Consider the following 13,915-nt stretch of genomic DNA (forward strand, 5'->3'; position numbering starts at 1 on the left):
AGATGATTTGATTTTTATTTGTGAGAATGGATCTGAGAAGATTCAAGATTTCTTTGAACAGATGAATAATAATATATATGATTTGAAATTTGATGGCCTGGGAGGAAAATTAATTTTCTGAATTTGCATTTGACTGGCATGGATGATGGATTCATTCATATGACAGGTTATCACAAATTTATTGATGGTAGCCACTATTTGCATGGCACTAGCTGCCATCCCTCCCATACCATTAAAGCCTTACCATATGGAGAAATGGCTAGGTTGTTTAGAATTTGTAATAATGAAGCTGATTTGAAGAGGGAAGTTTGTCAAACATTATCTGTGTTTATACAGACAGGATATAACAGAGACCTTATAATGGAATCTGCGGGAAAATTAATGAGTTAAACTCTGTACAATGTAATGTAGGTAAGAACACAAGAGACATGTAATTTGGATCATGGGGATAAAATGTTTTTTGTGACAACTTATAATATTTTGAGTGAAAAGATCTGGAAATTGGTTAATTATTACTGGAATTTTTTTAAAAAAGATGATAATTTAAAGAAAATAATATGTAGCAGGCCATTTAGTTCTTATAAAAGAGGACAAAACCTGAAAGACAGATTAGTCAGGGCTTATTTTGGGATCTATATTATATTATCGCACGCTTACAAAAGCGAACGATAATTAATCGACCCCATGTAAATGAAAGCTTACAACGTTGAAACCTCAGAACAGCGTTTTTTCCAACGGCTGTTCAAAAATAAAAAAAACTTTAAAACATTACATAATGTGGGGGGCTTTGCCCCCACACCCCCCCTGATGTGGTGGGCTGTGCCCCCACACACCCCCCCCTACTTTAAATATACCAACTCCGAGATCATACAACAGTGCCAAAAACAGCAAAGTAACAAAAGCGGCCAAGCAAATTCTTTCCCAGGGTAAGAATTCGCTTTAAAGCCGCTTCGCTATTTTGCCTTTTTGCTCTTTTCGGTTTGATCAAGACACATTTGACAAACTGCTTCTGTGATCTCGTAATAGGAACTCTTATTTTGTATTACCTATCAAAAATGTTATGTTATCTTTAAGATATAAAGGTAGTTTGCCTTGCAACAATTGCAATGCATGTTCACATATTGTTTCTAATTTTAACAAAATTAATGGTCAAGTATTTCAACCTACTAATGCATTTTCTTGTAATACTGTAGGAGTTGCCTCTTGCCTTAGGCATCCCTGCAACCTGTTTTTCATTGGAGAGACTAAAAGAAATTTTAAAATCATGTTGCAGGAACACATTAGGGATATTAAAAACAAAAGTTAGAAAGTCCTATATCAGTTCACTTTATGCTAAAACATAATAGTGATTATAGTTTGCTACAAGCAACACTTTTAGAAAATGTTTTTGTGAGATTGGGAGATAAGGTATTGTTAAAAAATATATTATTATATAACAAAGCTATTTTGATTTTAAAGTTTAACACTCTTACACCAGGGGGAATAAATCAGGAGATTATTTGGAAATGTTTGCTTTAAGGGATGATTTTATTGTTTTATTAATTGCTTTACTGTTTTATTGATTGCATTAAGGGGTGTATATATATATATATATATATATATATATATATATATATATATATATATATAGAAAGGTTTTGTAAAGAAATGTAATTCTTTGAAGGCTTTTCTAGCTGAGGTGCTAAGTGCAACAAATTGTGTGGGACTTGTATTCTGTTGTTTTTCTTCTCTGTGTATGGTTCTGGTGGTTTTATAAATTATCAACCCTTCTGACTTATTCTTTCCTCTTGTTTTTGTAATATCCGTACATAATCATGTTCTTATTCATCTCTTCTATATTGTTTATGTTAATAATACTCTCAAAACATTTTTCTTCACAAATTTTGTTTCCAGAGTTTAATCACTGTTTTACATTTCAAAAAACACCTACTGTGGTCTCTTCCTTCCCACAAAATAAACACACTCTTTCGACTTTTTATATGACATATTCCTCTTTACTGGTAACTTATTACTAGTCTCCACAGGAAATCCTGACAATCTTTATTATCTTAGTACATCACTTTTTGTTTAATTTTAATGGCTTTAATGGTTTCTTCTGGTAAAGCTTCCCGATTTACATTAAAATATTGCTTCATCACACTAATGTACCATATCCTTCTATTTTTCCCTGTATCATCATTTTTTATTTTAAATGTTAGCATTTTTCTTGATAATTTTTAATTTACATATTATTTTTTCTCTTTTTCTTATTTTTATCGTACCCCAGAACATTTTGTATTCATGTTTAAACATTCTCACTGTTAATTTCATATTTTTTTCCTTTACACACTTTAATTCTCCATACAAGTTTAAAGAAGTAGAATAAACAACTGTATTTAGTAAACCCATCACCCTTCATCTTTATTCATTTACAACACATCTCTTTTCACTTGGTTTAATCTTGAACACCATATGAGAGAAAATACCAGCTGCAAAATGTCCTTTTCATATTTCCTGGGATGATATAAATATTTGATATATATGCTATTTTCCCATTAATATAGAATTCTCAAGCTAAACCTTTTTTTCTCAATCCTAATCTACTCATGGAAGACATATTATTTTCATTCCTTTTATCAAAACATCCCATTGCATCATAACTGCATAATTTTTTCCAAAATGTTATCCTTAGCAAAGATATTTCATTCATTAAAAAATATATACACCCCCAGGACTTACTTTTATCATTTTTTTAAGATCGTTCTCATTTCCTTTAGGTATTCATTCAGACAAAAAAACACTTCCTCATAATATTTTGTTCTTAGAAACTACAACTATATCATCTGCCTATGTCAGTTTAATGGAATCTCTCCAGTTCCTTCTGTATTACATGTCTACCATCTCCATTTTATAAGTTGCTTCACTCACCATCACTCATTAACCCATTCATTACCAATGGAAACAATATTCATCCTTGCCTTATACCACATGTAATGCACATTTCTTTACTCAGGCAGACATTCACTCACACTCTTACTCTATTAGTTTGAAATGCTGACATAAAAACTCTCCTAATTCTGTTACTTATTCCAAACTTCCAGTCCTGAGTCCTCTACTGTTCACCTTTTTGACACATGACTGCATGATCAAGCATGAACCCAACAAAATCATCAAGTTTGCTGATGATACCACTGGCACATTTCTTGTCAGAAATGGCAAGGAAACAGCCTACAGGGATGAAATGGAGCATCTGATAGCCTGGTACGACAGCAATAATCTGACCTTAAATGTAAGCAAGACCAAATAATTAATATTGGACTTCAGGAGGACACAGGAGATACAGCAACCTCTGGAAATTAACAGAGTAGCAGTGGAAAGTGTCAAAAACACCAGGTTCCTGAGGGTGCACATTTCTGAGGTCCTATCTGATCAACTGATATTAACCACACAGTGAAGAATGCACAGCAATGTCTGCACTTCCTATGGAAACTGAGGAAGGCAAATCTGTCTCAGTCCATCCTCAAAGCCTTGTACAGGGGGACCATGGAGAGCATCCTGTCAGATAACATCATAGTTTGGTATGGTAACTGAAAAGCATCTGATTGCAAAACTCTCCTGAAGGTAGTGAGGACAGTGGAAAAAGTCATTGGTTACCCACTCCCATCCATGGATGATTTGCATAAGACTCAGTGTATGGGAAGGGCTAGGAAGATAGTCAACAATCCCACTCACCCTGTACTTCCACCATTCGTTGGGCTGGCAGTATCACAGCTTACTTACAAAACATCTAGATTGAGCAGGAGCTTCTTCCCTCTATCCATAAGGATGCTGAATTTGAATGCCAGGCCTGATGGCAAACAATCAGATCAATATGCCACTTGCTGTGAAGTATCATTTATAGTAATTACTCTGGCAAATTGTTTCAATAACTGGTACAGTTAGCCTGGTTCTTATGCAATTACTTCCTGAATGTGCAATAGTCAGGTATGAGTCACCACTCCATACATGTGCAGTATGAACATCAGAATATATCATACTGCAAATGATGAAGTGCAATATCTAAGCAATCACAATGTGAAGTCATAGTGTTTGCAATACCTACTAGTATAATATTGCCTAATGTCTTCCTGTCCAATTGTGGTCATTTATTGTATTGTTAATATTTTAATTATTACTGTATGTGCATCAGTCCTACTGTCGCCCAAACTATGTGTTCATTGTTATGTCTTGCACTGGGGCCAAAGCAACATAATTTAATTCAGCTTGCATTGCTGTGTATATCTGATTGACAATAAAGTTTACTTTGACTTGACTTTGACTACTTCTCCATAATATCCCACTAAGAATCATGTCCTACTCTATCAGAAGCTTTGCTATTATCACCTACCATAAGTTTCACACTTTCTCTTACAACCAATAACAATTCTTGACATCCCTTCCCCTTTATAACATGTATACTTTCTTCTATAATATCACTGATCCTTCCTTCCAGTTTTCTCTGTATTATTTTCATAAACAAATATAATCTGTCTTATTTAGTGTGATGGGTCTCCAGTTTTTATTTTGTTCTTCCATATAAATTTTACTATCATGCTACGTCTTCATAAACAAACCATTCTTTCAACCATTCATTCATTATATTTACAAAATACTCTCTTTGTCAATCCATGAATTTCTTGTACATTCCATACCCGATACTATCTGAGCCTGATACTGAAACAACATAGTACTACTGTATCTGATTCATTAATGATAATTTCTTTTTCAAATGCTTCTTTAATTCATTCTGATTTTTTTTTACTTTCCATTCTCTGTTATTTTCCTTCTTTTTACTGTTGCACATATTTTCTACAATCTCTACTACAATACTTATAATTTGGTCTTCTGTTCTTTTTATCTCTCCTTCTTCATTTTCATCTCCCTCATTATACTAATATCCTGCTTTACTATTTTACTCAGATATACAAATACTTCCTCCGTTCTCCCTTGTAAATAATATCTTTGTCGAAACAGTAACACCTTCATTTTTTTCTCGATTTCTTTTACGCATTTCATTTTCCATATCATAACACTTTCTTGTGTTATTCTCTAAATTCCTAATACACTTCTATACATTTTCCCAGATTTCGCTTTCTCTTCATTTATTACATCATGCTGCTGTTGGAAAAAAAAAACACTTGTTATACTTTTTTTAAATTCAATTCACAATTCAGACCATTTTTTAATTGAAGTCCTTCGTGGTTACATGATCCTTTCATGATTTCAGTACTTCCCACTTTCCAGTTTCATCCATTTATTCTTTTTATTCCCTTCCCTATTATAATATACTCTCTTTCTTCCATCACCTCCATCCATACTGCTAAATGGACTGAAAAAAACATAACAGGTGTATCACCATTTGGTATGCCAAGCTTTCTGATAAAATAAAATAATCAGTTTCAGATCCAAGTGCCCATCTTCTATAAGTCCACTGACGTTTGTTCCTAACAGCTAATTTACCACATTTTATCACTTATACTTTTTACATTTTCCCTTTCTTTTTACATTTCCCCTTAAATCACAAATAGGTCCTCTGCAATTTTACTTTTATGTTAACCACTTCATAGTCTAATATTTGATGAAACATATTCTCACTATCCTTGCTATATCCTGAGGGAATGTACTAATTGCCTCATATACACCGACAACCATCTCCTCTTACCTCCCAACACTCAGACTTGTGAGAGATGCACTTATATATCCAAACTGGAAGCCACACACTCTCCAGGCAAGACCGGAATAGCTGGTCAAGAGGAGAAGGTCAACACTTGCATCACACCACATGGAACACATAGCCCTCCAGAACACAAACCAGCACTGCCTTCACATAAAAACACAAATCACACACCCACCTTCGTGGAGGCTCTCAATAAAAATCTACCCAATCAGCAGAGACCTCCAAGGCAGAAACGCACTCGACCACCACAACACAACAATAGTCATGAGACACATAACTCTCCTAAACAGTGTGCCACTCAACCAAAGCCCCAAGGCAAAACAGCATGCCCAACACACTAGTCATAGGTGACTTGATAGTGAGGCACACTGATGTCCCACTCACTAGGTTGAATAAGGAGAAAGTAACAGTCAGCTGCCTGTCAGGTGCCAGGATCAGCCACATAATGCATGACTCAGGTCTCTCAACAACAGCTACAAATATGGCTCAGTCATTGTACATGTGGGTATGAATGACCTGAGACGTACCTCCCTGGACTACATGAAAAGAAACATGGAGGAGCTCTCGGATTATGTAGCCCAGGTGGGTATGATCCTAGCCCTGAGCAATATCCTACCATCACCCAGAATGATACCACACTACAAGCAGAAAATGATTGATTTCAACAATTGGCTAAGTTTCTGGTGTCATTCTAAGGAGACCCGGTATCTGTCTGCCTGGGATGACATGATTGACTGTTTTGCCAGAGATGGCCTGCATCTGTCACCCCTGGGCTTCCGGAAACTGGTCAAGGCTCTTGCCACCCCTATAGTGCCTTTTTTAGGTGGTGTTCCAAAGACCAAATTACCACCATAACAGCTACAACAAATGCAGTCTGAGGGTCATACTGCTCAATGATAGAAGTCTAAATCTCAAAATGCACTCACTCAAAGCACTCCTTAAAATAGAGAACATTGACATTTGTGCTATAATAGAGACCTGGTTCAAGGCAGCAGGAAGCACCCCTGCACTACCAGGCTATAACTCATTCCACACCTTTCAGCCCCAGAACATGAACCGAAGCTCCAAAGGTGGTGGTGTTTCCATATTTATAAAGGATGTGCATCTTCAGACTGGTAGCCCAACATAACTCATCAGAGATACTTCAGGTGCAGCTAACATTGGGTAAGCCAGCGATTCAAGTCATAGCCTCCTATAGGTCCCCAACCATGTCCCAAGACTCACACTCCATGTTCCTAAGCACCCTGCAGAATATTAGAGTCCATCCTAGCACACTCACACTGGCCGACTTCAACTACCCCTCCATTAACTGGGAAAACTACTCATGTACCAATACACTTGCCAAGCGTTTCCTGGAATTCGTTAATTCAATGCCTTGGACTAGCTCATTCTTACTCCCACTAGAGGTAGCAACATCCTTGACCTGGTCAATACTAACATGGGTGACCATTGCTCTGCAGCAATAGTCAACTCCTCCCTAGTTAGATCCAACCACAAACTTATCACCTTGAAAATCCACCCCCGCAAAGGTAACCACCATGAAAAATTTCTCCAAAGCTAACTTTGGCTAAAAATAGAGGCGGTTAACCTCACAGCACCCATGCAAATGGAGAATACTCGCATGACCGCCGAATCATATACCAATGCACTGTACGAACACATACACAAATGCATGGATCTTGCCATACCCAATTGAACCAAGATACTCTCTTCCAAAAAAGGAAGCCAATTTGGTGGTCCCCTGCCATAAACAAACTCTACAACAGAAGGATGAAACTGATGCAGAATAAGGTGAAGTCCCAACACTGGAAAAACTTATCAGCCTTAACAAAAAGTTGTGATCCCTCATCAAATCCTCTAAAGTTAGCTATGAAGACAGAATTACAACAAATAATAAAGACAACCACAAGGCCTTCTATAGTTATGTAAAGAATCTCCACAGCAATACCCATATTTGCTCTGAGCTACTGCACAGTGGTACCTCCTATACCGAGCCAACAGATATTACCAATATAATGGCCGACAGATTCAGTGCCAACTTTACCCTTCCCCTCCCCAAAGGACCAATCAAAATACTAGTAGCCAGGCATCCAGTATTACTGCTGCACAGGTTAAAACAGCACTATCCAATGCCAAGAATACAGCTTCTATGGGACCTGACAATATCCCTGGCTGTGTTCTACATGAACTACAGAGTGAACTGGCACCTCACCTGTGTGGCCTGTTCAATCACAACCTCATCTCAGGCTTAGTCCCTACCGAATGGCACACTGCTACAGTCATCCCTCTCCACAAAGGAGGAGTGTCTACAGACCCCGGGAACTATTGCCCTATTAGCCTGATGAGTCTGATATGCAAAGCTATAGAACACATCATCATGGACCTAATAAACAAGGCTATAGTTAATCTCCAAACTCTGGATCCTACACAGTTTGGTTTTGTTAAGGATAGATCATGCCTGCTCAACTTGGTCGACTTCTTTGAGTCATTCACCAGAGCTGTGGATGAAGGCAAGGTGGTTCATACAGCCTACCTTGATCTGGCCAAGGTCTTTGATACCATACCCTACTCAGGAATCATAGAAAAACTCACTAAGCTAGGCATCAACCCCTATATCACTAGGTGGGTTGCAAACTGGCTCACAGAGAGAACCCACAGTGTGAAAGTAACTGACTTCAAGTCAAACTGCCAACCAGTCACGAGTAGAATCCCACAGGGTTCAGTCCTGGGTTCTCTCCTGTTTGGTATCTACTTCTCTGAAATCCACACCAACACAAAGGGACTCTGGCTGACAAAGTTCACAGATGATTGCAAGCTGGGAGGTATTAACTCCCCAAGTTATGTTGGCATCCTACAGAAAGGCCTCATTGAGACCAACGACTGTTATCAGAACCATGGCCTTAAGCTCAGTGCCGAAAAATGTGTCATTATCCCCTTTGGGAAAAACTCGGTTCCATGAATTACCACATTGATGGTAGTCCACTGAACACAGAAGGCATTATAAGAGATCTGGGAATATAGGTTGACAGCAACCTCTCTTTTGACCACCACATTGCCATTGTGGTTAGAAAGTTCTTTTATGTGGCACATCACATTACTAAGGGTTTTGCATCTAGGAAGAAAGAGGGAATTGTCTCCCTCTACTCTTCCCTCATTAGGCCAATCATCGAGTACAATGTCCCATTTGGCATGTACCTCACTAGACACCTGCAACAACTGGAGAAATCACAAAAGTACCTCACAAAGAGGATCCTAGGCCTTAAACACTTGCCCTATATGGACAGACTCAAAAAACTCCAACTGTTCTGTCTCATATCACCAACTTAGAGGTGACCTCTGTTAGACTTACAAAGCCATGTCTGGCCCAGCTCTGTTAGAAATGATACATCTATAGAAATCCCAATCCCTGCACACCACACGCTCCAGAGACCTTAACCTCATTACCAGAATCAACAAAATGTGCTGGAGGGGCAGGTTCATAACCCAGATACTACCCATGCTATGGAATAGACTTCCCATGCATTTCAAACAGAGCACCTCACTGGCCCTCTTCAAGAGAAATCTTGATGAGTGGATGGGAAATAGAAAATTCACCCCTGGGATCACTCCAGTGTCACTACTAGTCAAAGGCACTGGGAACTAAGGTTGGGTGGCACAATGCTAGGGTAATCCTATGGGCCAGGCTTGTAAAGGCTCCAGGGCCATTAGTCTAGTACACACCTATGAACCAAAAATGGTTCTCATATGTGCCTTCTGCTATGCAATGACAGGCATCAACAGGCAGATTTATTGGCACAGCAGATGGCAGGTTAGGCTAATATATATATATATATATATATATATATATATATATATATATATATATATATATATATATATTGTGTGATAATTGTCCTCAAGGACCCTTTTATATGTAAAACATGGCAACAAGGTATTGCTGTTTATGCTGTTAAGATAGCAGGGACTACAACAACTCCATTTGCATGAGGTTATATGTGGAATTACAAATCTCACTCTATGGGCACAGTATGAACCACACGTGCACAATGCTGCTCATGGAGACCTGGGCACGTGCACAGCATTAAGTACAAAGGAGTGCATTGTTTAGCAGATTGTCTCAATGAACAAACTGAGTGAGTCAGAAACAATAAAGATTTGAGCTCTAATTAGCATGATCAGTGTACCTAGCCAGGTGAATGTGTGCAATAAAAGCACAAGGGAAGGAAATGAGTCCCAGCTTGCTAAAGAAGAAGTTATGCTGTAACTTATGAACCTGCAACAGCTGAACCTGACAGTAATTCTTAAAGTAAAGCTCTCCTTATATAAGGTAAGTGCTACTTTTTACAAGTATATCTTGTCAAGTATGGCGGTATTTAACTGCTATAATAGTTGACATAATTTGGTATAAGCTGGTCAATGCATCCACGTTTTTGGGAAGGTGTATTGAGTGGAATATTGCAAGAGTAAGGCAACTGTTGAATTAAGGATTGTTAAGCATAATGGGAGACACACCAATCAGCAGCTACTCAGAGCACAGTTCAACCCATTCTGTCTGGCCTTGTGATACCAGTTTCAATAAAAAATGTTCTTGTTGTACAGTTTACACATATATGTCATGTGCAAAACTGTGCACAACATTTGCTCAGTAAACTTATGTGCCTGACATTAGTTAAGAGTGTGGAGAGAGGTATTTAACTATCAGATACACAAACAGCATACTATATAGGCAAGGGGGAGAATGGTGGTAAAATTATTTTTCTGGGCCACTCTTACAACATTTTAATTTTGCGGTTTTCCATACCTACAGAGTAATGTCTTAGAAAAGAAAAAGTAGAGACACATTGCAGACTGTGGTGAAAACACAAGATGGAAACCAGAGTTTTCCGACATGGAGAATGAGGTACTGCTCCAATGCTCTTTGACCTTAATAATGCTGACTGCTGACGAAATATATACTCTAGACCAACAGCCTGTTTTCAGTGGAAACCTGGGGTAGTATTATGAGAATTTTGGCCAGGACACTGTGTGACTTACCCTACTCTTTTCAAATAGTGCAGTGGGATCTTCAACATGCACCTGAACTTCTCTCAACTCATGTAGATGGGCATCAGTTTAACATCTCACCTGAAGAACCGAACACTCAGGACTGTAATACCCTCATTTTGCTGCAGTGCATGTCAATATTGAAAAGTTAATCCAACTGCCTGATGTGGGAATAGAACCCACAACTTTCTGAACCAAAGGAGAGTGTACTGTGTGTTGCACTACCTAAACAGAAGCCCATTTCTACACTGCTGTAGAGATTTTATCTCATCCCTACAGTGTCCCATAATAGATCACATTTCCTTTTTGAGGTTCTGTCTAATGATGGTTTTACAGTAAGAAGTAATTCTCACAGGAAATTGAACTACTTTGTATTACACCACATGTTGTAGTACAACCAGGTAGTATATTTTGAAGGACACCTCCAAGTTTCATTTACTGGTGCATTAAGTATCACTTGAAAGTACTTGAGAGTACTTCGTATTTCACTGATTAAATACATTCACTCTCTTGTTTTTACAGAGTTTATGTGTTACATTTACCATTATGCTCCTAAGCCTGCTACTCCTCTAATTTATACTTTAATTCCATAGCCATTTACTGCTCATTTCATGACCAGCCTATTTAGTATCACACCTTTCATATAATACCTTAGTGTTTATATAGCTTTTATGTATTTATTACTTTTATTCTACTATTTGATTATTAGGTGGGTGGACTGGTAGAGCTCCCTACAGGGTACACATAGGATGTTGCAGTAAATAAATACTAAATCAGCCGTTTATTATTATTATTATTACTGACATTATTTTATTGACATTTGTTTACCGGGAAAGCCCACTGAGCTAAACATAGCCCATTTTCAGTGGAGGCCCAGGGAGAAAAGTGCTGATGTACAAATACAACAAGGTCATTACATTTTTCCTATTTACAAGAGTCTCCACAATATAAAATTGGCAATAATATGATACAACTTGCTACATAACAAGATTTAGGAATAAAATGAAACAAATGACATTAAGCAGATGACGCAAAAGTAAATAAAGTTATAACTAAGTAGTAAAAATCAGTAGAAGCACAATAATACAGAAACTGTTAATAGTCATACACTAATGAAGAAAAAGGACAAATACATAATATTAAACGTAATATAACAGGCATTAATATAAAATATGAAGTAGTAAAGAAGTACAGCCATTCTCAAGGTATATTTACATTGCAAGTTTGAAGTATCTGTTGTATAAATGTTATATTACTGCTCGCTCTCTCTAAAACACTTGAATTTACTTCCTTTAAACAGGTCATACTATTTGACATTTGCTCTGTCTTTATTCCCTAAACGCTGATTTCTTCCTATATTTATTACACAACACAAAATATATATATATATATATATATATATATATATATATATATATAGATAGATATATATATATATATATATAAATTAGAATCAAACAAAAACGGCCAGTCACCAAATTTATTATAACAATAAAACACTCTAGCACCTCAGCTCAAAGAAGCCTTCAATGATTATTACACAATTGTCTACTGATGTGCACACAGGTCTATGTTTGGCCAGCAAATGGGCTAACCATCGAACAGATGAACATCGAACAATAAGTATTGAAAATTCACTCACTGAACTTTCATTTCATCTGTAGGATAAGTAACTACTTGTCCAACACTTCCCAGTCTCACACATAGAAGCGTTTCAAACCCACCAAGGTGGGGGATTTCACCCACATACACCCTTACTATATATACCAACTCTGAGACCACACTACAGTGGAGAAAAGGGGTTGGAAATGCTTCCATGTGCGAGATGGTGAAATGTTAGACAAGTAGTTATTTACCGTCAGTGAAATGAATGATTGTTCACAGAGTGAACTTTTGGTGCTTATTGCTCGATGTTCAGCCATTCGATGGTTAGCTCATTTGATGGCCAACAATAGACCCTGTGCGCACTACTTTCCAGCTGGTCCCAGAAAAGGTTTATAACACATTTACACAAAACATGGTGCAATTCTCTTGAAAGAAGAGTGTTACAACAACATAGAAGGAGAGTTGGGAGTTCGTGGATAAGAAAAGTATATGGACTAAAAGTCATTGTGAGGCCAGGAATAGATGTAAAAACTTTATAATGTTACAAAATACAAGAAACAAGCAGCGACAGTTACTGAAATAGTTTAATAGTTTATTACACACTGATATAAAATCCATGTCTAATATATATATATATATATATTCCACTGAGTAAATTAAATTTTCTTAGCACAGAAATGTCTTTCTTTCCTTTCAATTTTTTCTTTTGTGTTTTGTTTTGCAGCTGCACAAAAAGGCAAAACTGAACCACAATGTGCAGATGATTAAGCTTCCATTGCCTTCTTCAGAATTAGAGGCAGGGGAAGAGTGCAACGTTGCTGGCTGGGGTTTAACTGATGGTGGTACTATTCCGGATACAATGTATGAGGTTAATGTCACGATTGTGAGCAATGAAGATTGTGCAAGGCTTTTTGATGAAGGGACAATAGCAGACACTATGATATGTGCTGGACGTTTTGTTGATCAAAAGGATTCTGCCCAGGTAGGTACATAAATATGTTATACTTACACTCTCACAAGGTTACTTTCATAAGTCAGCTTTTGTTTGATTATGATTTTTTTTAAACCACATTGATTTTGTATGTAGCAAGCCAGTGGGCACTGAGCTGGTTTTTTTTTTGTCACTTTCGCCACTGTAGTTTGACCATGGTGTTCAGTGGGTATGGACATTCAAAAATCAATGAAGAGTAACTTATTGAAGAAAAAGGGAATATATGCAACATATAGAAAATCATAACTATACCCACAGAGAATAAATTTACATGTATCTTAGAATAACTCTGTGCAGGTAAATCAATGTCCATTTTCTGATCTGAATATAAAGCTTGTAGCCAAGTGGACTGGTATGGCTCTAAGGTATTTTACAGCAAAGCAGATGTAATAGACTACGTTACTGGTAATGGAGTCCAAATGAAAAGCAAAACATTCTCAAATGTACTTGAAAGATCTTTCCCACTGGGAAATCCTGTAGTCCATTTCAAAACCCAGCTCTAATAGAACTGGAACAGTACAGGGTTTTTAAGTCATGTTATGATTTAAGGATTAGGGGCACTTCTTAATTTTATAAACCTA

General features: G+C 37.2%; 1 protein-coding gene across 1 annotated transcript in view; it reads left to right on the plus strand.

Moving 5' to 3' along the window:
* LOC122787190 (mast cell protease 1A-like) overlaps positions 1 to 13,915 on the plus strand; it is a gene marked incomplete in the record, with an annotated part of 834,391 nt that overhangs the window by 793,283 nt on the left and 27,193 nt on the right. Inside the window, 1 exon segment of the mRNA XM_044053777.1 lies at positions 13,068 to 13,325. Within this exon segment, the coding sequence (XP_043909712.1) occupies positions 13,068 to 13,325 (258 nt within the window).

The sequence above is a fragment of the Protopterus annectens genome, chromosome 13.part0, assembly GCF_019279795.1.
Source record: "Protopterus annectens isolate FY-2018-M chromosome 13.part0, PAN1.0, whole genome shotgun sequence".
In the NCBI taxonomy this organism is placed as follows: Eukaryota; Metazoa; Chordata; order Ceratodontiformes; family Protopteridae; genus Protopterus; species Protopterus annectens.